This window comes from Anolis sagrei, chromosome 1 (assembly GCF_037176765.1).
Source record: "Anolis sagrei isolate rAnoSag1 chromosome 1, rAnoSag1.mat, whole genome shotgun sequence".
NCBI classification, from domain to species: domain Eukaryota; kingdom Metazoa; phylum Chordata; class Lepidosauria; order Squamata; family Dactyloidae; genus Anolis; species Anolis sagrei.
Genome location: NC_090021.1, coordinates 340,469,941 through 340,494,198, shown reverse-complemented (window position 1 = coordinate 340,494,198; position 24,258 = coordinate 340,469,941). Strand labels below are relative to the sequence as shown.

General features: G+C 45.0%; 1 protein-coding gene across 1 annotated transcript in view; it reads right to left on the bottom strand.

Moving 5' to 3' along the window:
* NEMF (nuclear export mediator factor) overlaps window positions 1-24,258 on the bottom strand; it is a 48,498-nt gene that overhangs the window by 11,349 nt on the left and 12,891 nt on the right. Inside the window, exons 8-26 of the mRNA XM_067463144.1 lie at window positions 23,851-23,924; window positions 21,728-21,798; window positions 21,567-21,642; window positions 18,442-18,504; window positions 16,862-16,939; window positions 15,722-15,930; window positions 14,520-14,705; window positions 12,244-12,307; window positions 11,228-11,316; window positions 9,302-9,405; window positions 8,346-8,408; window positions 8,003-8,115; window positions 4,832-4,889; window positions 4,620-4,678; window positions 4,238-4,358; window positions 3,096-3,345; window positions 1,075-1,117; window positions 940-992; window positions 572-725 (exon numbers count right to left, since the gene is read on the bottom strand). Of these exons, the coding sequence (XP_067319245.1) occupies window positions 572-725; window positions 940-992; window positions 1,075-1,117; window positions 3,096-3,345; window positions 4,238-4,358; window positions 4,620-4,678; window positions 4,832-4,889; window positions 8,003-8,115; window positions 8,346-8,408; window positions 9,302-9,405; window positions 11,228-11,316; window positions 12,244-12,307; window positions 14,520-14,705; window positions 15,722-15,930; window positions 16,862-16,939; window positions 18,442-18,504; window positions 21,567-21,642; window positions 21,728-21,798; window positions 23,851-23,924 (1,928 nt within the window). The remainder of the gene's footprint in view (window positions 1-571; window positions 726-939; window positions 993-1,074; window positions 1,118-3,095; window positions 3,346-4,237; window positions 4,359-4,619; window positions 4,679-4,831; window positions 4,890-8,002; window positions 8,116-8,345; window positions 8,409-9,301; window positions 9,406-11,227; window positions 11,317-12,243; window positions 12,308-14,519; window positions 14,706-15,721; window positions 15,931-16,861; window positions 16,940-18,441; window positions 18,505-21,566; window positions 21,643-21,727; window positions 21,799-23,850; window positions 23,925-24,258) is intronic.

The window sequence follows — 24,258 nt, the reverse complement described above, 5'->3', positions numbered from 1 at the left end:
ATTTTTATGGCCTCATAAATCAGTTAAATTAGCCTCCCCATATAAGCGGTACCTAATTTTCCTACTTGACAGATGCAACCGTCTTTCAGGTTGCAAAGTTTGACAACAAGCTACACAATTTTGTTTGGAAGCTCACTCTGACTCGGGCTGACTTTGAATTCATGAGAGTTCTCATGACCGTGAGAGCCGTTCAGCAGTGGAACTCTCTGCCCCGGAGTATGGTGGGGGCTCCTTCTTTGGAAGCTTTTAAACAGAGGCTGGACGGCCATCTGTTGAGGGTGATTTTAATGCAATTTTCCTGCTTCTTGGCAGAATGGGGTTGGACTGGATCATAGAATCATAGAGTTGGAAGACACCTCATGGGCTGCTACCTGCAGATCTGCTGGGTTCTCGTTCTCCAGAGGTTTTTAAACAGAGTCTAGATGGCCATCTGTCTGGAGGGCTTTGCTTGTACATTCCTTTGATGAGACTAAGAATGGAAAAGATGCACCAAACCCCCTGGAAACTTGAGCCAAACCAGACCAGGGATGTTTCCTATGGACCTCTTGCTTCCTCTCCCAGCTGTGCCCACCTTCTGCCCCCTCTTCACAGGTGGCTGGTTGCCCCCATTCCTGGTGTCGCTGGAGGACAGAGGCAGGGGGAGCGGGGTCTCGTCCTCTTCGTCCTTCTCCTTCGGCGTCTCTGGCTCCACTGCATCGCTCGGCTGCTTCTTCTTCTTCATTTCTCTGAGGAAAAGCACACAATTCCAAGCTTTGGATTGTTTTCAGGATAATGGAGAGACATATAAAGACACACACACTCCGAGTTGGCTTAAGCCAAGCATGGGCCAACTCGGGCCCTCCTTCCAGGTGTTTTGGACTTCAACTCCCACAATTCCTGGAAGGAGGGCCCAAGTTGGCCCAGGCCTAAGACACAATGGAGCCCAATGCAAATACACACCTCCTCTGCTTGGCTGAGAGGTGTTTGCGGCCTGCCTGGGTCTTGTTTTCGTTCTGCAAAAGCAAAAAAGAAGAGAAGGTGAAACCAGGCTGGTACCGCATTGCTTCCTTCTGGGGATCCCAGGAAAAAGCTTACCAGGCTCGACGCATCCTCTTTGGAAGCGGACTGGAGCCGGGATCTGTGCAAAAACAAAAGAAACATCAAGATCCTGGACTGAAGAAACCCATCACCATTCAGAATTTACCCTGTGCACAGAATCACAGAATCAAAGAGTTGGAAGAGACCTCCTGGGCCATCCAGTCCAACCCCATTCTGCCAAGAAGCAGGAATATTGCATTCAAATCACCCCTGACAGATGACCATCCAGCCTCTGCTTAAAAGCTTCCAAAGAAGGAGCCTCCACCACACTCCGGGGCAGAGAGTTCCACTGCTGAACGGCTCTCACAGTCAGGAAGTTCTTCCTCATGTTCAGGTGGAATCTCCTCTCTTGTAGTTTGAAGCCATTGTTCCATTGCGTCCTAGTCTCCAGGGATGCAGAAAAAGAGCTTGCTCCCTCCTCCTCCCTGTGGCTTCCTCTCACATATTTATACATGGCTATCATATCCCCTCTCAGCCTTCTCTTCTTCAGGCTAAACATGCCCAGCTCCTTAAGCCGCTCCTCATAGGGCTTGTTCTCCAGACCCTTGATCATTTTAGTCGCCCTCCTCTGGACACATTCCAGCTTGTCAATATCTCTCTTGAATTGTGGTGCCCAGAATTGGACACAATATTCCAGGTGTGGTCTAACCAAGGCAGAATAGAGCATGGGGAGCATGACTTCCCTAGACAGACATATAGACAGACACTCAGAGGCTATTTAACATTCCAGCTTTTTCATGAGGGTATTCTGACCACCAGGGGAGCTGTCGCTTCACCGCCCGTTTGTGACACTGATGAAGTACGTCCTCATTCTTTGCATGCTTGCTGGAGATTTTTATGGCATCGTAAATCAGTTAAATTAGCCTCCCCGCATACACAATACCTAAGTCTGTGGAAAGTGAACCACAAAGTTTATGGCATCGTCAATTAGTTAAATTAGCCTCCCCACATACACGGTACCTAAGTCCGTGAAAAGTGAACCGCGAAGTAGTGAGGGAACACTTTATGTAGCTGCACACAAAGCAGTGTGTCAAGATTAAAAGCCTCCACTGTGAGTTTGGATGAAAACTGAGTCAACGTGTTTTCATAAACAATGAGCAGCACAAGGTCAAACGATGCAGTAAAAACTCTGCTGAAGACTGATAAGGACTCTGATATGTTTGGGTTGATTTTTAAAGCTTGCCTCTGAGACAATCAGTCCCACCGTTTTCAAGACTCATCCTCAGCTTGTAGTCTCCTAAAACTCCTAGATCCATTTCACAAGGACCAATTTCAAGCCACAGGTCCAACCCATCCTATATCTGTGCATGTTCCTTCTTCTGCCTAAGTATAGTACCTTCCCTTTCCTCCCAAAAGCATTTGGAGCAAAATCTCTGGCAAGGAGAGGCAAGGAGTCCAAGACATAAAAATTCCTCATTTTATTTATTTGTTTGTTTGTTTGTTTACTATATTTGTAGACCGCTCTTCTTCTCAGCCCTGGGGCAACTCAGAGCGGTTAACAATAGCAAAATTCAATGCTCAAAAACATCACAAAACAGATAAAAACAATTAAAACAGTAGCATAATAGTCAATATAAATCAATAAAACATCTCATTAGCGTCTCATAGTTAAAATCAAGATCCAGTCTCATCATCCAATTGTTCCATATTCCTATGTTCATTACACTGCCTATTCAAATGCCTGCTCAAGCAACCAGGTCTTCACTTTCCTCCGAAATGTCAACAGGGAGGGGGGCCAATCTAATATCTGTAGGAAGGGTGTTCCACAGTCGAGGGGCCACCACTGAGAAAGCCCTGTCTCTCGTCCCCGCCAAATGTACTTGTGACCCAGGCGGGACAGAGAGCAGGGCCTCCCCAGATGATCTTAACATCCTAGCTGGTTCATAGGAGATGCGTTCGGACAGGTAAGTTGGGCCAGAACATACTAACAATGATCCCCATGTGGTAGTCTGTTTCTGCCAGATCCTACCTTCTTATAACACTGACTTGACGGTCTCCGAGACTCGAGACTCACTTACCTCTGTGTGTGGAGGTGAGAGAGGTCGATGGTGGTGTCTGGGAAACTGATCTCCTCTGAGGCCTCCTTGACGGGCTCTTCCTCCCCTTCGCCCTCTTCCTCTGACCCGGCATCCTCTTCCTCCGAGGATCCCGCCACGTGGTCCCCTTCCCGTTGGTGTGTTTTTGGGGGATCCTGCTCACTCTCCTGTTTCTCCTGCGACTCTCCCTTCTCACCATCTTCGCTGCTGCTTTCCTCTCCCTCTGGAGCATCTTGGGGACGGCAAAAGGGAAAGCAAATTTGGCACAGAGTTTGAGATTCAAACCATAGAGTAAGAGTTGGAAGAGACCGCATTGGGGCATCTAGACCAACCCTCTTCTGATGGCATGAAAAGCACAATCAAAACACCCCCGACAGATAGCCATCCAGCCTCTGTTTAAAATCCTCCAAGGAAGGAACTGTTGAAGCTGTTTACAATTTATAATGTAGATTTCAAAGCATGCACGTATGTTTAAAATGCAGTAGCTATGTGCCGAGGGTAATGTATTCCTGTGTGGAAAGAGTTAACTGAACCATGGAGGGAACAGCATTCCTAGAGAGATCATAAATCAAGTGTGTAGAACAAATGGACACAGCGTCAAACGTCACTCTGGAATGCAGGAGGTGTGGACTAGTACTGATAACAGTTAGTTACTTCACTATGTTACGATCGGACGGTAAAGAAGCAAGTTTACGATGTGCTTTTCTTTTTTGTCGTGTTAGAAGTGACTTGAGAGTTTTTTTTATGGCGGCGTAAATTAGTTAAATTAGCCTCCCCACATAAGCGGTACCTAAATATCCTACTTGACAGAAGCAACTGTCTTTCGGACTGCAAAAGTCGACAGCAAATGGCCAGAAGTTCACTCCAACCTGGGCCAGCTTCGAACTCATGACCTCTCGGTCAGTAGTGATTTTAATGCAGCTGACTCCCAACCAGCTGAAAAAGTGCTATTGTTTACATCCAACATGCTTTCTGTATTAACTCTATACTACAATATGTATCAGGTATCTAGCTAAATGCTTATAATACTCGACATTGTGATCATATATTAGATATATTTGAATGCTCATATATGTAGAAAGGGTGAACAGATGATGGAGGACACTGCGTGATGGAAAGTATACCTAAAGGCTCGGTTTCCTCTGCCGCCAGCTCAGTGGCGCTGCTGGTCACCGTCTCCATGTCTTCGTCTTGCACTTTCACCTTCCGCTCACCTTTGTGCCTCCAAACACAGGACTCATCCACCTGGAAGAGAAGACGGAGCACTTTGGGTTTCCACGGGAGACAGGTCAACCAGGAATTGTGGGAGTTGAAGTCCAAAACACCTGGAGGGAAGGCCAAAGTTGGCCCCATGCCTGGTCTAGATCTTCCAATGCAACTCTGCAATCTCCGCAAAGTCGAGCTGGAGAACACAGAGATCCCGAATGCAATCATATTGATCATATAGGTGGCTGACTGCATTTTTGAATACCTTCAAAACAATGCAATGCATGAAAGGCATCATACCTTAAAGAGAAAGCTGAAGCCCATCATTAAATAGGAAGGTGGGAGAAAATTCTTTTTTCCTGGGGAGAAAAAACAAGAAAAGGTCACTCCGTCATTTGAATAAGAGGCAAAGCTGGTTTGGGATCAAAAATGGGTCCAAATTGGCGAAGTGATTCCTTCCTTCCCTCCAGCCCACCTGCCATTAGAATGGCAGAAAAAGTCAGATATCTTACCTCGGATCATGAAGCTTCCAGTTGTCAGGTATTCTCCAGTGGGGGCTGTTTTGGACACCTGCACAAGGTTTTATTAATTATTATCTTATTATTTGAAGTGTGTCTTTATCCCCTCTCAGTCTGTATGGGTTCTCAGAGATAAACACCTCAATGCAGAGGGAGGAGAGAGTCCCCAAAGTTGTTCACATAGTCCTTGGCTGCCCCCCTCCCCCTTTATGACTCCCAAAAGGTGGGCAAATGGCCTTTTGGGTGGCTGTTCCCAGACTCTGGAGCTTGCTTTGGAGTTAACTGAACCATGAAGGGAACGGCGTTCCTAGAGAGATCATAAATCAAGTGTGTAGAACAAATGGACACAGCGTCATCCGTCACTCTGGAATGCAGGAGGTGTGGACTAGTACTGATAACAGTTAGTTAGTTCGCAATGTTACGATCGGACGGTAAAGAAGCAAGTTTACAATGTGCTTTTTTTTTGTCATGTCAGGAGTGACTTGAGAAACTGCTAGTTGCTTCTGGTGTGAGAGAATTGGCCGTTTGCAAGGACGTTGCCCAGGGGACGGCCAGATGTTTTGATGTTTTATCATCCTTGTGGGAGGCTTCTCTCATGTCCCTGCATGGGGAGCTGGAGCGCTCTCCCCGGATTTGAACCTCTGTCCTGTTGGTCTTCAGTCCTGCCAGTACAAGGGTTTAACCCAGGGGTCCTCAAACTATGGCCCAAGGGCCGAATACGGCCCTCCAAGGTCATTTATCTGGCCCTCGCTCAGGGCCAACCTAAATGGAAAATGACTTGAAAGTACACAACAACAACAATAATCCTATCTCATCAGTCAAAAGCAGGCCCACACTTCCCATTGAAATATTAATAAGTTACAACTTCTATAAGTCCTTACAATTGGCTACAAGTGAGGGCTCAGGGGTGTTATAGACCAAAGACATCTGAAAGCCATAGGTATCCACTCCCAACTTGAATTATGATGGCAGTTCTGGGGGCCGCAACTGCTTGCTCCCAATCTCATGGCACCCTTGTTTTGTATGGATTAGTTCTCATATATAGTATTGAAATGTTTCTTGACATCTATTTTAGAAAAGTTAGCTATGTCCATAATGAATACCAAATTCAAATATTGTTTTGGGAACATGTAGTCCTTATAATAATTACAGATAATTTGCAGTTTGTTCTGAAACGCCAAAGAGTTCACTGATGAAACATAAATTATGGACATTCTGGGTAGCTTATGTAACATTATGTCAGAACAAATTCTTTGAATTTTACTAATATACCAGGTGATGATGATAAGCAAAAAGCTACCATGGCAGGCTGTTGTTTATCTCTTATTTCCATGATAAATAGACAGCACACACACATTTTATCTGAGTTTTATGAATAAAATAAACACTCAGGATGAAAAAAAAAGAAATATTAATAAGTTTACATTTGTTAAAATTATTTTTCATTTTAATTATTGTATTGTTTTTTAAGTGTCTTTTCCACTACAAATAAGATATGTGCAGTGTGCAAAGGAATTTATTCATTTTCTTTTCAAATTATAATCCGGCCCCCCAACAGTTTGAGAGACTGTGACCTGGTCCTCTGTTTACAAAGTTTGAGGTTCCCTGGTTTAACCCATTGCGCCACCGGGGGCTTGGTGGAGATTTTTATTCCGTATCAAAAGCATTGCATTAATTAATATAAAACTGATAAAAATAGAAGGGGCGCAGGTGGCTAAATATCTTTTGACCAAAAATGGGCAACAGCAACAGCATTGTCTGTAGCCTCCAACAATTCTTCCTCTGTACATGAGGCAGGGCACAGTGGACAAACATACAGATGCGGAGTTGTCTGTTCTGCTCCACAGTCACACAAGGTGTGGGATTCTTTTAGGTAGTGCCATTTTGCCAGGTTGTCTTTTGATCTGCCCACTCCGCTTATGAGTCTGTTCAGGGACTTCCAAGTTGGCCATGCTTGGTTTGCCCCTGGAGGAAGACCCTCCCTCATGAGAAGCCATCCACTTGGGATTTCCTGGTCTAGCTGCCCAGGGGTGGACCCTTGCTGTTGCTGAGGGGACGCCAAGAGGAATGGTCGTTCTCATAAAGCTTTTCCTTGATTTGAGTCTACTGGGAGGAAGCTGGTAGCCATGTAGTGGGTGGCTTTCACAGGGTTCAACCTTATTTCTCTCACGTTTAGCAGCAACTTCCCGTCACACATCAATGGCAGCTAGCTTGTAGAGTTTATCAACAGGTGTAGGTTTAAGATCTCCTGTGATTATTCTGCATGTTGCATTCATTGTTGTGTTCACCTGCTTTGCATGGACAGACCTATGCCAAACAGGGCAGGCATACTTGGCAGTTGAGTCAGACAAGGCCAGGGCTAATGCTCTTACTAATTTTGGGTCTGCACCCCATGTGCTGCCAGTAAGTTTGCCAGTAAGGGGAAACAGAAAGAGCCTCCTCGAAGACTGAGTAAATACAGTTAGGCATCCCAAGGGCAATGTTTCTTGTAAATGGCTAATCTTTCCAAACCCAAAAGCATTGCTTTTAAACATTGCTTGTTTTCCAATGAACATCTCACTGAGTCTCAACTCATTCAACCTAGCTTGTGGCAGCCACAAAAACAAAGTTCCTGGAGGAGGGAAGGAGACTAGAGACAAAGTTGAAGTCCTTTGGCCACATCATGAGGAGACAGGAAAGCCTGGAGAAGACAATGATGCTGGGGAAAGTGGAAGGCAAAAGGAAGAGGGGCCGACCAAGGGCAAGATGGATGGATGGCATCCTTGAAGGGACTGGACTGACCTTGAAGGAGCTGGGGGTGGTGACGGCCGACAGGGAGCTCTGGCGTGGGCTGGTCCAGGAGGTCACGAAGAGTCGGAGACGACTGAACGAATGAACAACAACAAAGCAACTACTTTCAAAGTAAGGACTGCACAATTAAACAGGGAATAATAACACTTTCAAACCAGGAAGAGAACATTTTTCAAATTTTGTCACACAGTATAATGATGATAACAACAACAAGAACAATAATAATATATCAGTTATAGGAGCAGCTGTTTACCTTTTGAGCTGGGCCCAGATGCCCCCTGCACTGTGCTCCACCCCCAAAATACTCAGCTCCCACTCCCCATTTCTCATCCATCCAAGTGGGTATTTTGCACCTCTTTCTGAGAAACCCCTTACCTGATGGTGGTGCACCCACCAGGCGCTGGTGATGACCCGGGCGTCCCAGGCAGCGCTGTAGCAGAGGGCCATGGCACCTGCCTCCGTGAGCGTCCGCGGGGGGATCAGGTCTCCTGAAACGCAGGGACAGGTGGGGGTCACTTGGCAGCAAACCCAAGGCTATTGAGAAAGGTTGTCTCAAAAGAGACTGGTCATTCATTCCTGAAAGCAGGATCTGAAAATAATGCAGCTCTCCAGACATCATGGCTCTAATTAACCCTCGCCAGCATGGCCAAGAGTTAGGAACGGCAGTGAAAGTACATTTGAGGGCCCCGTTTTATATTCACTTCCCCGAAAGTATTACCTGTTGGGTTCTTGATGACACAACTGGTTGCTCCGTGGAGGTCAGCGTGAACATAGATGTCACCTTGCACAGAAGAAGCAACACAAAGAGAGGACAAGAGCGATTAGCCTGCAAAACTGAGGGTCACAAAAACAGAAATTTGATAGAAATTTGGCATCCTAGATCCAAAAGATGAGCTCAGTGTTGCACCTCAGAGTAGATTCACCTTGCTGAAAACACCAAACTGCACACAGCCAGAAGTCTTATAGTTTATTAAAAATAAAAGATAAAAAGTTCTTAAAAGCAAAGGTAAATGTTCCAAAAGATCAATACAAAATAGCACTTTGAAGCTTAATCCAAAAAGGCACCAGCAAAGCAAAATCCCAAGAGAACATGACAAAGTCCTGAAAATATGAACACTAGAACACCAACATAATCCAGACAAGCAAAGGCAAGCTTCTTGGTTAAACAAAAAGTTGCTTTGACAAAGGTTTGGTCCCAAACACACTGCTTATTAACCTTTGCAAAACATGAAGGCATTTCTTTGGCCTCTGGCCTCCTTCTTGTTAGCTATTCTCACACTCCTTCGAACTCTGAATTCCAAACGGTCCGCCCGATCGAAGGCTCCCATTTCGTTAAGGTCAGTCTGCTCATTAGTGTCAGCCTGTTTCCCTGCTTGCTCATTATCAGGCTGAGAACTGTCCTCCTTCTCTGAGTCAATCTGCACCTGGCTAGTTTCAGTATCAACACTCTCATTCCTTGCTGTGGGAAACTGCACTTCTTCATTTTGAACCAGACTGTGAACCTGAGTCCCATCATCCTCATCAGAGACACTCTGTGGTTCCAGCTGAGTCACAACACTCAGGTTGGCTCAATCGCATGCATGTTTTTAGGCGATGTTGGTGGTTCTAAGATACACAAGAGACTGGGACCTATTTTTTCTGGATTAATTAATGGAGGAGATCTCCCAGGCTCACCTGGCCGCAGGTATCTCTTGACAATCATCTCGTTTTGTTGTTGGTCTCTCCCAGCGATGACAAGGTAATTTTCAGAGCTAATGAACCACAGGAATTTCTCAAACCTGCCAGATGATATCAAGGCACAAGAAAAAGGAATGAAAGCTACTGACATAAGCTCAAAAAGGCATTTTGCTGGCCTCCCTAAAGATTTCATGGAATTCCTTCTTCTAACTTCACTTTCTCCTATCTTAAGTCAATTGATAGGTAAAGTTAATTGATTTAAGTCTTGTCGAAGGCTTTCATGGCCAGACTCACTGCGTTATTGTAGGTTTTTTGGGCTATATGGCCATGGTCTAGAGGCATTCTCTCCTGACGTTCCTAGCTCCAATAGACTTCACAACCTCTGAAGTCATTTCAGACTTAGGTTGACCCTGAGCAAGGGCTGGGTAAATGACCTTCGAGGGCCGTATCCGGCCCCCAGGCCTTAGTTTGAGGACCCCTGTTCTAGAGGCATTCTCTGCTGACGTTTCGCCTGCATCTATGGCAAGCATCCTCAGAGGTAGTGAGGTTTGTTGGACCTAGGAAAAAGGGTTTATATATCTGTGGAATGACCAGGGTGGGGCAAAGGACTCTAGTCTGTTGGAGCCAGGTGTGAATGTTTCAACTGACCACCTTGATTAGCATACAATGGCCTGACAGCGCCTGGACTTTTGTTGAGAGGTGATTAGATGTCCTTGTTTGTTTCCTCTCTGTTGTTTTGCTGTTGCAATTTTAGAGTTTTTTTTAATACTGGTAGCCAGATTTTGTTCATTTTCATGGTTTCCTCCTTTCTGTTGAAATTGTCCACATGCTTGTAGATTTCAATGGCTTCTCTGTGTAGTCTGACACGAATCAAGGAACATGAAAGTCACTGCAGACAACTTCAACCAGAGAAGTCAGCCATAGCAGAGCACCTGATGAACCAACCTGGACACAGCATATTATTTGAGAACACAGAAATGCTGGACCACTCTCACAACCACCATGTCAGGCTACACAGAGAAGCCATTGAAATCCACAAGCATGTGGACAATTTCAACAGAAAGGAGGAAACCATGAAAATGAACAGAATCTGGCTATCAGTATTAAAAAACTAAAAAGTACAATAGCAAAACAACAGAGAGGAAACAATCAAGGACATGTAATCACCTCTCAACAAAAGATTGCCCCAGGCACTGCCAGGCCATCAAATGCTAATCAAGGTGGTCAGTTGAAACATTCACTCTGAACTCCAACAGACAAGAGTTCTTTGTCCCACCCTAGTCATTCCACAGATATATAAACCCATTTTCCTAGTTCCAACAGACCTCACTACCTCTGAGGATGTTTGCCATAGATGCAGGAGAAATCTCAGCAGAGAATGCCTCTAGACCATGGCCATATGGCCAGGAAAAACCTACAACAACCCAGATTTAAGTCTTGTTAGGGTAACAACAGGGTCTCTTCAATCAAATGCTTCAAGCAAGGTGGGAATTGTGTGGGCCCATGGACTTTGGATGGCACAACTAGATCTTCCAAATTGGGTTATTGTAGGTTTTTCAGGCTATATGGCCATGCTCTAGAAACATTCTCTCCTTATGTTTCGCCTGCAGCTATGGCAAGCATCTTCAGGGGTTGTGAGGTCTATTGGAGCTAGGAACAGACCTCACAACCTCTGAGGATGCCTGCCATAGATGCAGGCAAAACGTCAGGAGATAAGGCTTCTAGAGCATGGCCATACAGCCCGAAAAACCTACAACAACCCAGTGATTCCAGCCATGAAAGCCTTCGACAAGACATCTTCCAAATTCTTTGTTTTTTCTTAAAACATTCTGGCTTTTCTGTACCTTAACAGCGATTATGAGCAGAGTTTTACCAAAAAGGCCCAGCAGCCACCACCACTTCCATCTCCACAGAGGGACTCACCAGTATACTTTCCGCGCCTTCTGAATGGTGGTCACCGTTTGAACCTCCTTCAGGGTTTGCTTGGTCTTCTTCTCTGCTGATTTGAAGGCCTGTTTGGGTGAAATAAAGAATGCCAAAATCCTACATGTTCGTCGGTTACCAAATCTTTGTCATGGAAAATATATCATGTATGGTTTGAATGGAATTGCATGAAAGATGAATGAATGGGAGTGAATAAGGTTGGAGACACCATTCTGAAGATCGAGGCCTGGAAAACAACTACACTCAGGAACTGTCATTAAAAGTTGTTGGTAAGAAGTGTGACAATAATAAACTGTTGAACTTTGTGGGGGGGGGGGGGGGAAACACGACAACATGTTTACATTAATCAAAGACAATGCTCTTTCAAGTCAAATCCAGAAAACAATGCTTCGTTAGGTTCTTGTGGGTTTTTTCGGGCTATAGAGCCATGTTCTAGAGGCATTTCTCCTGACGTTTCGCCTGCATCTATGGCAAGCATCCTCAGAGGTGTGAGGTCTGTTGGAAGTAGGAAAAATGGGTTTATATATCTGTGGAATAGCTGGGGTGGGGCAAGGAGCTCTTCCCTGCTGCAGTTAGGTGTGAATGTTTAGCTGATCACCTTCATTAGCATTTGAAGGCCTGCCTGAGCCTGGGAAAATCTGTTGCTGGGAGGTGTTAATCTGTGCCTGGTTTTTTCCATTCCACAGATATATAAACCCATTTTTCCTACTTCCAACAGACCTCACAACCTCTGAGGATGCTTGCCATAGATGCAGGCGAAACGTCAGGAGAAATGCCTCTAGAACATGGCTCTATAGCCCGAAATAACCCACAAGCACCTAGTGATTCCAGCCATGAATGCTTCGTTACCTGAAGATGAACGCCTATGTCAGGAGGAGGTGAAGACTCAAGATAATTTCACACAAGACAGAGGAAAGATTATCAAGGTGGCGGTTTGAAGTCCCTTCTAAAGGAAGAAAGGCCAGAAAACCACTGAAATACATACATACACATACCTTTTGAGCTGCTTCTACTGTTTTCTGGGTTTTTCTGGCAGCAAATCTTTTGTGATCATAATACCTAAGGGAAAATACCACCACATTAATGTTAACATTGAGAAAAACATAGAAAGGTCTTACTGTTAGCATAATTATCACTTAGTCCTTTTGGCAGAAACTTTAACAAGACTCCTGATGAATTGGGGAGTTTTGGCAGAATGTTAAAATTTTGCCATGTACCTTGGAGTTGTATATTATATTTCCAAATGATTTATAGCAGTTATGGGCAAACTTGGGCCCTCCCTTCAGGTGTTTTGGACTTCAACTCCCACAATTCCTAACAGCCAGTAGGCTGTTAGGAATTGTGGGAGCTGAAGTCCAAAACACCTGGAAGGAGGGCCCAAGTTTACCCATGCCTGGGACAAGCCATTTATTAAGATGCACAGCCTACAAGAAGCACTTTACTAAGCCTACAAGAAGCACTTTACTAAGCCTACAAGAAGCACTTTACTAAGCCTACAAGAAGCACTTTACTAAGCCTACAAGAAGCACTTTACTAAGCCTACAAGAAGCACTTTACTAAGATGCACCGCCTACAAGAAGCACTGCCTGAACATCAAGCAAAAAGTGGGTGCTAGAAACAATATCATATAAAAGCTGACAGGCACAACCTGGGGATCACAACCAGACACAGTGAAGACATCTGCCCTTGCGCTGTGCTACTCTGCTGCTGAGTACGCATGCCCAGTGTGGAACACATCTCACCACGCTAAATCAGTGGATGTGGCTCTTAATGAGACATGCCGCATTATCACGGGGTGTCTGTGCCCTACATCACTCGAGAAATTACACTGCTTAGCCGGTATTGCGCCACCTGACATCCGCCAGGAAGTAGCAACCAATAGTGAAAGGACCAAGGCAGAGACATCTCCAGCTCATCCCGTTTGGGTATCAGCCAGCACGTCAACGACTTAAATCTAGACATAGTTTTCTAAGATCTACAGAGACACTCGCTGGAACACCTCAGCAAGCGAGAGTCCAAAAGTGGCAGGCTCAAACCCAGAACCTCAACCAATGGCTGATACCAAATGAGAGACTCCCCCCTGGGCACACAGAAGACTGGGCAACTTGGAAGGCGCTGAACAGACTGCGCTCTGGCACCACGAGATGCAGAGCCAATTGTCAGAAATGGGGCCACAAAGTGGAATCCACGACATGCGAGTGTGGAGAAGAGCCAACCACTGACCACCTGCTGCAATGCCACCTGAGCCCTGCCACATGCACAATGGGGGACCTTCTTGCAGCAACACCAGAGGCACTCCAAGGGGCCAGATACTGGTCAAAGGACATTTAATCAACTACCAAACTCACAAATTTTGTATTTTTTCTGTTTGTTTGCTTTGGTCTGTTAGAAATGTAATATAATTGACTGGTTGCCCTGACACGACAAATAAAATGGCCTATGATGCTGTATGTTGCAACTCAGGGTCATTTTCACCTAGCTTCTAAACACCACCACACCAAAGCTGTAGATTTTGTAGTTTATTGAGAAAAAGGAAAAGTCAAAACAAGGTAAAGCAAATGCAATAGCTCCATAGGCAAAACACAGGCTTCAATGCAAAGATCCAAAGGCAAAAACATGAAGCATAATCCTTTAAGCAATGGTCAAACAAGATTCCATGGTAAAACAGTTGAACACAAGACCCAAAATCCCAGAATCAGGAAGCCAGAAGCATGCTGCTGAAAGCCAAGGTTGATCCATCGAAGTTTGCATGGAAAGAGCCACGTTGAACTGACAACTCCTGTTTGTCAGACAGAAGGCTAAATACCCTTGGCAATCATGAATGCATTGCAATAACCCTTGGCTGACTTGGCCTCTCGCTTACTAGCTAAGTGAGAACTTCTCCGGACCCTCAATTGCAGGCGATCTTGCCTGCTCATTAATTTATTATCTTCAAGGCTCTCTAATCCCTTATCTTGGTTTACCAGCTGGGCTGGATCACCTTGGGAAGGCAAAGACTTCTCCACCTGGCTGTGTGGGAATTCACTCCCGTTATCAGTCTCACTGACATTCTTTCCCCCTGAGAACTGACTTGCTGTTTCCCCTTCTGCAGCCTCACCTTTAACCCTGTCTGAGTGAACAGAAATCTGTAACCCATCATCCTCCTCATCAGGGAACTCTGGCTCACAAGACCCACAAGGCTCAGCTTCAGACTCAGAGTCAAACTGAGTCACAACACTTTACTCCAAAACCTTCTCTCAGGAGGACGTAGCCAACACCTCTGGCTCCTTACTTTTTGGCATTTGCGTAGGCAGACAGGCTGAGATCCAGGTCCACCAGCAAGGGCTTGTTCTTCTGAGGTTTCTTCAGCTGCTTGGCTTTGTTCTTCTTCCTTTTTCCCTTGGTCTCTTCTTCCACCTCCTCTTCGACTTCTCCATCCTCCTCATCCTCCTCCTCTTCAGAAAATACGTAAGGGTTTCTAGGGAAGCAGAAAAAAATAGATCTCTATTGTTAATTACAAAATTTGAGGGGGGTGGGGAAATCTGTTCCTGGTTTGAAAGTCTTGTTTAATTCAATGGGGACAAATGCAAGAGACTCCACTTAGGCAGAAAAAACGAAATGCAAAGATACAGAATGAGGGACAATGCCTGGCTCGAGAGCAGTGCGTGTGAAAAAGATCTTGGAGTCCTCGTGGACAGGAAGTTAAGCATGAGCCAACAATGGGATGTGGCAGCAAAAAAAGCCAATGGGATTTTGACCTGCATCAAGAGGAGCGAAAATGATGGGCGGTTTGTGGGAACATACAAGCAGACCTAAAACAATATAAATTGCTTTGGAGGACAAAGTGCTATGGGATCATTAATCTGGGAAGGCACACTGGAACAACCACGTCTTCAAGCTCCTCTTAAAGACTGCCAAAGTTGGGGCATGCCTGATGTCCTTAGGGAGTGAGATCCAGAGTCGAGGGGCCACCACCAAAAAGGCCTTCTCTCTCGTACCCACCAATCGCGCTTGTGATGCAGGTGGGATCGTGAGCAGGGCCTCTCCAGATGATTGAAGAAATCGTGTGGGTTCGTATACAGAGATGCGGTCACGCAGGTAGGCAGGTCCCAAACTGTTCAGGGCTTTGTAGGTAAGAACCTGCACCTTGAACTGGGTCCGGTAAATGAATGGCAGCCAGTGGAACTCCTTAAACAGAAGGGTTGACCGCTCCCTGAAAGGAGCCCCGGTTTAACCCATTGCGCCACAGGGGGAAATAACAAGACACAACCCAACTAAATTAAAAACATCGGGGGGGGGGGGGGGGAGGGGATGAAACCCAATTAGATATTTGTGTCATGGATACAAGTTGAAATGTTTGAGTCCCTTCGGAGTGAGAGTCGTAGGTTAGAAATAAAAAAAATATTATTATTAAATGGAGTTAAGATGCAATAAAATTGAAAATTGTATTTGAAACTGAATATCTTCCCCAAATCCCACCCACAGGCCGCTTACTTGAGGAGCATGGTGATGTGGTTGGTCTGCAGCTTCAGCTCCTTGATGGCACTGGCCACGGGGTCCCCTTGCGCCTGGGCTTCCTTGACCAGTGACCCGATCTCCGTCCAGTCGATCTGGTTGGCCAGGGCGCTCCGGACCACCGTGATGGCACGGTCCACCATCTCCAGGTTCATCTCCACAAGTTCTCCTTTCACCTTGTCAATTTCCTTGGGGGGGAAATTGAAGACTGAAAGCTGGACTGCAAATGACCCAGGTGTTGCACCCTAGGCCTGAAGCCACCAATAACCACAGCACCACAGAGTCCAGAGTATAAGCAAACAGTTTATTGGGTTGTTGTAGGTTTTTTCGTGCTGTATGGCCATGTTCTAGAGGCATTCTCTCCTGACGTTTCGCCTGCAACTATGGCAAGCATCCTCAGAGGTAGTGAGGTCTGCTGGAACTAGGAAAAAGGGTATACAATACATATATCTGTGGAATGACCAGGGTGGGACAAAGGACTCTTGTCTGTTGGAGCTAGGTGTGAATGTTTCAACTGACCACCTTCATTAGCATTTGATGGCCTGGCAGTTGTTTGGTGTGGCTTGTTGGTGCCTGGGACAATCTTTTGATGAGAGGTGATTAGATGTCCCAGATTGTTTCCTCTCTGTTGTTTTGCTGTTGTAATTTTAGAGTTTTTTTTTTAATACTGGTAGCCAGATTTTGTTCATTTTCATGATTACCAGTATTAAAAAAAAAACTCTAAAATTACAACAGCAAAACAACAGAGAGAAAACAATCAAGGACATCTAATCACTTCTCAACAAAAGATTGCCCCAGGCACTGCCAGGCAATCAAATGCTAATCAAGGTGGTCAGTTGAAACCTTCATGACTTAGTTTGAAAGTCACTCCTGGTTAGTTTTTGCCCTGAGAAAAAAAGGACTACTTTCTTCTCTTGAAATTGGGTTTTTGACAGCTTCTGTTTTGTTGTTTCTCCTCATTTTTGGTACTTTGTGTGTTTTGCTGCCACCCCCAACCCACAGGGAGAGAATTGCCCCATGACCCCAAATCTTCACCCATTGTGGTGTTGTTTGTGCAATCAAACTCTTTTGCTGTCTAGTTTATGAAGAATATGAAGCATGCTGGGTGGGGGAATCTACCTGGGCTTGGTGAAGGGCTTCCAACCTGTGCTCGTGGTCCTTCCGAACGTTTTCTAGCTTCTTCAGAGCTTGCTTCTCCTTGAAAGTCAAAATGGTTGGGGAGAGAAGGACAAAGAAATATTGGCAAGATGCTAGCAATATCCAGTGTGCATCTCCACTTTGGAATTAATGTGGTTCTATAACACTTTAACTGCTGTTGCTCAATGCGATGGAACTGCTGGCTCCAGGTTTAAGCCACAACAAGGGCCATATCCTTGTCTCTGTTATGCCTCAGTATCAGAACCTGAAAGAGTGACTGCTTCTATGGGTGGCGCCTCAGATGTGCCCCATTGGCAGTTCCCATCTGAAAAACACTGCCTGGACATCAGAAACACTGCCTGAACATCAAGCAAAAAGTGGGTGCTAGAAACAATATCATACGAAAACTGACTGGCACAACCTGGGGATCACAACCAGACACAGTGAAGACATCTGCCCTTGCACTGTGCTACTCTGCTGCTGAGTATGCATGCCCAGTGTGGAACACATCTCACCACACTAAAACAGTGGATGTGGCTCTTAATGAGACATGCCGCATTATTACGGGGTGTCTGCGCCCTACACCACTAGAGAAATTACACTGTCTAGCCGGTATTGCACCACCTGACATCTGCCGGGAAGTAGCAGCCAATAGTGAAAGGACCAAGGCAGAGACATCTCCAGCTCATCCCCTGTTTGGGTATCAGCCAGCACATCAACGACTTAAATCAAGAAATAGTTTTCTAAGATCTACAGAGACACTCGCTGGAACACCTCAGCAAGCGAGAGTCCAAAAGTGGCAGGCTCAAACCCAGCACCTCAATCCGTGGGTGATACCAGATGAGAGACTCCCCCCTGGGCACACAGAAGACTGGGCGACTTGGAAGGCGCTGAACAGACTGCGCTCTGGCACCACGAGATGCAGAGCCAACCTTCAGAAATGGGGCCACGAGTGGAATCCACGACATGCGAGTGCGGAGAGGAGCAAACCACTGACCACCTGCTGCAATGCCACCTGAGCCCTGCCACATGCACGATGGAGGACCTTCTTGAAGCAACACCAGAGGCACTCCAAGTGGCCAGATACTGGTCAAAGGACATTTAATCAACTACCAAGTTTGCAAAATCTGTGGTTTTTTTAATCTGTTTGTTTGTTTTGTTCTGTTAGAAAGGTAATACAATGGTATGGTTGCCGATGACACGATAAATAAATATGAAAAACTAATTTCTTCATGTAATAATAATAATAATGATGATGATAATAATACTTTATTTATACCCTGCTCCATCTCCACCCGGGGGATTCGGGCCAGCTTACTCGAGGCCACACCCATCAGTACAATAAACACAATATTACACAAAGCATAACACAATATAACACAAAAGCATAACAGAACTAAAAAATAAAAAACAGAAAAGTGCAAAACCAATATAATCAGCGAGACAGCCGGTAGGCTCTTAGGAATTGTGGGAGTTGGAGTCCAAAACACCTGGAGGGCCAAAGTCTGCCTATGCCTGCTCTAAAGGACCATACAAACGTTGCCTCAAAGGTGAACTCTTACCTGTTGCAATGCCTTCAAGTCTATCTTCTGCCCCTCCAGCTTTGAGTAGAATTCATCCACGGCCTTTCAAAAAAGTAAATGAAATTACAAACAGATCACTAATTTCTCACAGAAAGAAGGAAGGAAAAAAGCTTAAACTAGGTCTGGGTTGTTGTAGGTTTTTTCGTGCTATATGACCATGTCCTAGAAGCATTCTCTCCTGACGTTTCACCTGCATCTATGGCAAGCATCCTCAGATGTGTTGAGGTCTGTTGGAACTTGGAAAATGGGTTTATATGTTTGTGGAATGACCAGGGTGGGACAAAGAACTCTTGTCTCTTGGAGTTCACTGTGAATGTTTCAACTGACCACCTTGATTAGCATTGGATGGCCTGGCAGTGCCTGGGGCAATCTTTTGTTGAGAGGTGATTACATGTCCTTGATTGTTTCCTCTCTGTTGTTTTGCTGTTGTAATTTTAGAGTTTTTTTAATACTGGTAGCCAGATTTTGTTCATTTTCATGGGTTTCCTCCTTTCTGTTGAAATTGTCCACTTGCTTGTGGATTTCAATGGCTTCTCTGTGTAGTCTGACATGTCTAGGTCGTTCGTCCCTCCACACGTGCCAGTTAAGCATTCACAGATATATTTTTTTGAATATGCATTACTGTTTTGTCACTGCCTTCAATGCAGGGGTTTGAACCCTGGTCTCCAGGATCACAGCCAAATGCTCAAACCGCTATACCAAGCTGGCTTTCAAATAATTTATATATAGAAATATAGTTATCAATATTTTTGTGTGGTTTTGTAGTATGTACTGTTGTAATAAGTTTTTAGCTATCTTGAGTTCTCTTTATTGGTGGAAAGATTGATTTTTAAATGCTTGTATGTTATTGTTCATTCTTATTGTTTATTTTTGTTTTGAGATTTATTTTACTGTTTTATATTGATTATTTTGTTACTGTCTTCGTTTTATTGATGACCTGCAGGCTTGGCCCCATGTAAGCCACACCAAGTCCCTTGGGGAGATGGTAGCGGGGTACAAATAAAGTTATTTTTAAAATTATTATTATTATTATTAAGATAGGAATGATGAAGGTATTTTAAATAATAATAGTAATAATAATTGGATTTCTTACCTGCCTCTCCTCAAGGCTCGAGGCAGGTTACAACATTTATTATTATTATTTATTATTATTTATTTACCACATTTATATACCGCCTTTCTCAGCCCAGAGGCGACTCAGGGCGGTTCACAGTTGGAAACAATTTGATGCCTCAACAATTATAAGCAAATAAAACAATAATAAGATACTATAAAATATTTAGCATAAAATATAAGTATATAAAAAACTGTACAACGTATTCTCCCCTATGAACTATCAAGATTGTTAAGATCGTCTGGAGGGGCCCTGCTCTTGGTCCCACCAGCATCACAAGTGCGGCTGGTGGGGACGAGGGACAGGGCCTTCTTGGTGGTGGCCCCTGACTATGGAACTCTCTTCCACTGGAGATCAGAACTGCCCCTTCTATCTTGATGTTTAGAAAACAGGTGAAAACTTGTCTCTGGAAACTGGCATTCGACGAGTGAGTCGATATCCTGTGACATGGATGGATGATGATGAACAACGATTTTATTGTGACGACTGACCATTGTAATTATATGACTGTATTTTGCTATTTTAATGTTTTAGTGTAATATGGAATATGATGTTTTTAATGATTGTTTGTAATATTGTTGTTGGAAACCGGCCTGAGTCCCTCGATGGAGGTGAGAAGATCGGTATACAAAATTTCGAAATAAATAAATAAAATAAATACAAAGCCATACAAACATTGTCGCGAGCGTCTCCTTGTCAACATTGCTAAAACACATAATCAAAATGCATAATAATTTAAAAACACTTTGTAGAATACACATATTAAAATATATTTCCATAAAATACATATTAAAATACACAAAACAAAAGTTAGACACAAAATAGGAAGTTTAAAATTTGTCATTAAAACTGTCTGGGTTTTTAATAATCAACTAGCTGTACCCTGCCACACGTTGCTGTGGCCTATAGTAAGAATTTTTGAAGTAGAGGTAGATATCTGGACTATTATGAAAGAGAGGTACCTACCTATTCCTTCCCCTCTTTTTCTTCCCCTTCCCCTTTCTCTCCTTTCTTCCTTCTCTACCTCTTTCTTTCATTCCTTATTTCACTCTTTGGTTTCATCCTTTCCCTCTTTCTCTCTCACACACTCCCTCCTTTCCCCTCTTTCTCTCTCTCTCGCGTTCCCCCTTTCTCTCCTCCCTGTCTCTCTCCTTCCCTCCTTCTTTCTCGCGTTCCCTCTTTCTCTCGTCTCTGCCTGGCCTCACTCCCTCCTTTCTTCTCTCTTCCTTCCTTCTCTCACACACTCCCTCCTTTCCCCTCTTTCTCTCTCTCTCTCTCGCGTTCCCCCTTTCTCTCCTCCCTCTCTCTCTCCTTCCCTCCTTCTCTCTTACTCGCATTGCCTCTTTCTCTCGTCTCTGTCTGGCCTCACTCCCTCCTTTCTTCTCTCTTCCTTCCTTCTCTCGCTCTCTTTCCCTCTTTCCTTGGAGGGGGCCTGGGCGGGGGAAGAAGGAGGGGGAGGAGGGATGGATTTTGACAGGGCGGGAAGGGGCGGGGTGGGGTTTGGAGGGGGCGTGGCTTCATTGGAGGGGGCGTGGGCGGGGGAAGAAGGAGGGGGAGGAGGTAAGTTTGGCGAACGTGATTGTGTGGGGCGGGGGAGGGAGGGGGCGTGGTGTGGCGTGATCATGTGGGTTGGGGCGGGGGAGGAGGGGCATGGTGTGGCGTGATCGTGCGGGGCGGGAGGGTGCATTGGCCGGTCGGCCATGTGCGCGCCGGGGACTTGCAGCGGGGTGCCATTGCACATGCTCAGTTGTTTTGTCTAATTGTGACTGTGTTTTAATGTTGTTTAATATTTTGAATCGATTTGTGCATACCTTGTGGGTTGAGGTATGTGCATGGGAATTTTGGGAAATTTTCGTCGGGGTTTTTTTGAGTTTTGCTGTCCTGTTGGACGCCCTTTTCATTTTTATATATATAGATAACTCCTGAGACCCTCACAGCCCTGACTCATTCCACAACATTGATAAAGCTCCTTCAAAGCAGAGCATCTTACCTTATTGAAAGATTCAAACTCCACGAACGGGCACTTGGTGTATTGCGAGAACAAGAAAGGGTGGAACTCCTCGTATCTGTAAGAGACATGACGTTGGAAGAGGTTTGCCAAGGGATAGCCAGACAGGCTTTCCAAGGGCTTCTCTGACCTGCAATACCTACGTGAGGATTTCCTCAGCTGGCTTTTCTGGCTCCAGGCTTGGCTTTTTCTCCCGCTTTTGGATGATGTAGCCCTGACAAAGAAAACGTGGAAAGAGATGACACTCTGGATATTCATTTGCCTCTAAGAATTGCACAAGGAGGGAATGGGAGTGACATAGGTTTGTTGTTCATTAAAAAAGTGCTACGGAAAAGCGTTAGACTACATCAGGCATGGGCAAACTTCAGCCCTCCTCCAGGTGTTTTGGACTTCAACTCCCAAAATTCCTAACACCTGGAAAGCCCAAGTTTCCCCAGGCATAAGGTAACTGGAAATTTCGCTGTAATTTGAGAATGGAGGCTCCTGCTTCCATACTGAGTAAAGACAAAAGCGTTTCATAGAATCATAGAATCGTAGAGTTGGAAGAGACCTCCTGGGCCATCCAGTCCAACCCCTTTCTGCCAAGAAGCAGGAATATTGTATTCAAAGCACCCCTGACAGATGGCCATCCAGTCTCTGTTTAAGAGCTTCCAAAGAAGGAGCCTCTACCACACTCTGCGGCAGAGAGTTCCACTGCTGAACGGCTCTCACAGTCAGGAAGTTCTTCCTCATGTTCAGGTGGAATCTCCTCTCTTGTAGTTTGAAGCCATTGTTCCATTGCGTCCTAGTCTCCAGGAAGCAGAAAACAAGCTTGCTCCCTCCTCCCTGTGGCTTCCTCTCACATATTTATACATGGCTATCATATCTCCTCTCAGCCTTCTCTTCTTTAGGCTAAACATGTCCGGCTCCTTAAGCCGCTCCTCATAGAGCTTGTTCGTCAGCCCCTTGATCATTTTAGTCGCCCTCCTCTGGACACATTCCAGCTTGTCAATACCTCTCATCAATTGTGGTGCCCAGAATTGGACACAATATTCCAGGTGTGGTCTGACCAAGGCAGAATAGAGCATGGGGAGCAGGACTTCCCTAGATCTAGACACTAGGCTCCTCTTGATGCAGGCCAAAATCCCATTGGCTTTTTTTGCCGCCACATCACATTGTTGGCTAGTTAAGGAACGGTTCTGGCTCAGCTAACTTCTCCAAACACATCTACCCCTATGCCCCACCTCGTAATCTAAGATCATCCGGGGGGGGGGCTGCCTGGCGGGGACGAGAGACAGGGCCTTCTCAGCTGTGGCCCCCCGCCTATGGAACACTCTCCCAAATGAGGTAAGATCCGCTCCCTCCCTCCTGGCTTTTAGGGAAAAAAATTAAAACATGGTTTTGGGACCAGGCTTTCGGGCAGTAGAAACAAATCTATGCAGCATTTCGGAAAGACAATGACTGGAAAGGCGATTCGACGGATGAGACTGTTTTACTGTTTATGGATGTATTTTAATTTGATTTATGTCTAATTGTGATTGTATAATTGTAATTATTTATGCTGGCATTGAATTTTGCCATTACCTATGTGGAAACCGCTTTGAGTCCCCTTCGGGGTGAGAAAAGCGGTATACAAATGTTGTAAATAAATTAATAAATAGTTCATATTCCAATTTGAGTTTATCTGGTCATGCTGAAGTTCCAAATGCTTGTTCAAAGAGCCAGGTTTTCACTCTTTTTCAAAAGTTCAGGAGGGAGGGGACCTATCTAGTATCCCTAGGCAGGGAGTTCCACAGACGAGGAGCCACTACTGAGAAGGCCCTGTCTCTCATCCCCGCCAGACGCACCTGTGAGGCAGGCAGGATCGAGAGCAGGGCCTCCTCAGACAAAGGTCCATAAGGAGAGATGCATTCGGATAGATAAGCTGAGCCGGAACCGTTTAGGGCTTTATAGGCTAAAGCCAGCACTTTGAATTGAGACAAATGTTTTTAATGTTTATGTACTCATATCATGAATTCATGTCCTGGTATTGAATGTTTGCCATTTGTATGTTGTGCTCTGCCCTGAGTCCCCTTCGGGGTGAGAAGGGCGGAATATAAATGTTTTAAATAAATAAATAAATAAAATTTTATATGCCATATGTTTCTATTTTATTGTACTTGCATTTTTTGGTTTGTTTTATGCTCTGTTTTAGGAACTTTGTGCCACCTGTAAGCCTCCCTGAGTCCCCTCGGAGAGATGGAGGTGGGGCACAAGAATAAAGTTGTTGTTGTTGTTGTTAGGTTACCTTGCCGTCAAAGTTGTCCGTCACTTCCATATATTCTTCAGCTTTCTGTAAAGCAGCTAGCAACCTTTCAATATCTAAAAACAAAGAGAGAGAGAGAAGTTAAAAGAACTGGCTTTTTCTAAAGCCGTGCTAATGAAAACTGAGATTTCCTATTCTGAAAATTAGGCTCTTCCAATGTGCCTTTGGAGAGTGACCATTCATCCCATTTCTGTCCATTCCATCTACAATGTTGTCCTTATGATGCACTCCCCCCCCCCCCCCCCGGTCCTAAATTGAAGGCCTAACCCCACTGTTTGTCCCTTTTGGACTCCTCTCAAATACACCTTTTTCTACTCCTACCTCATCCAGGGTTTTATCATTTATCTTGTGCATTTGGCCTGCCCTTTATGTTTGATGTAATTTTTGTTG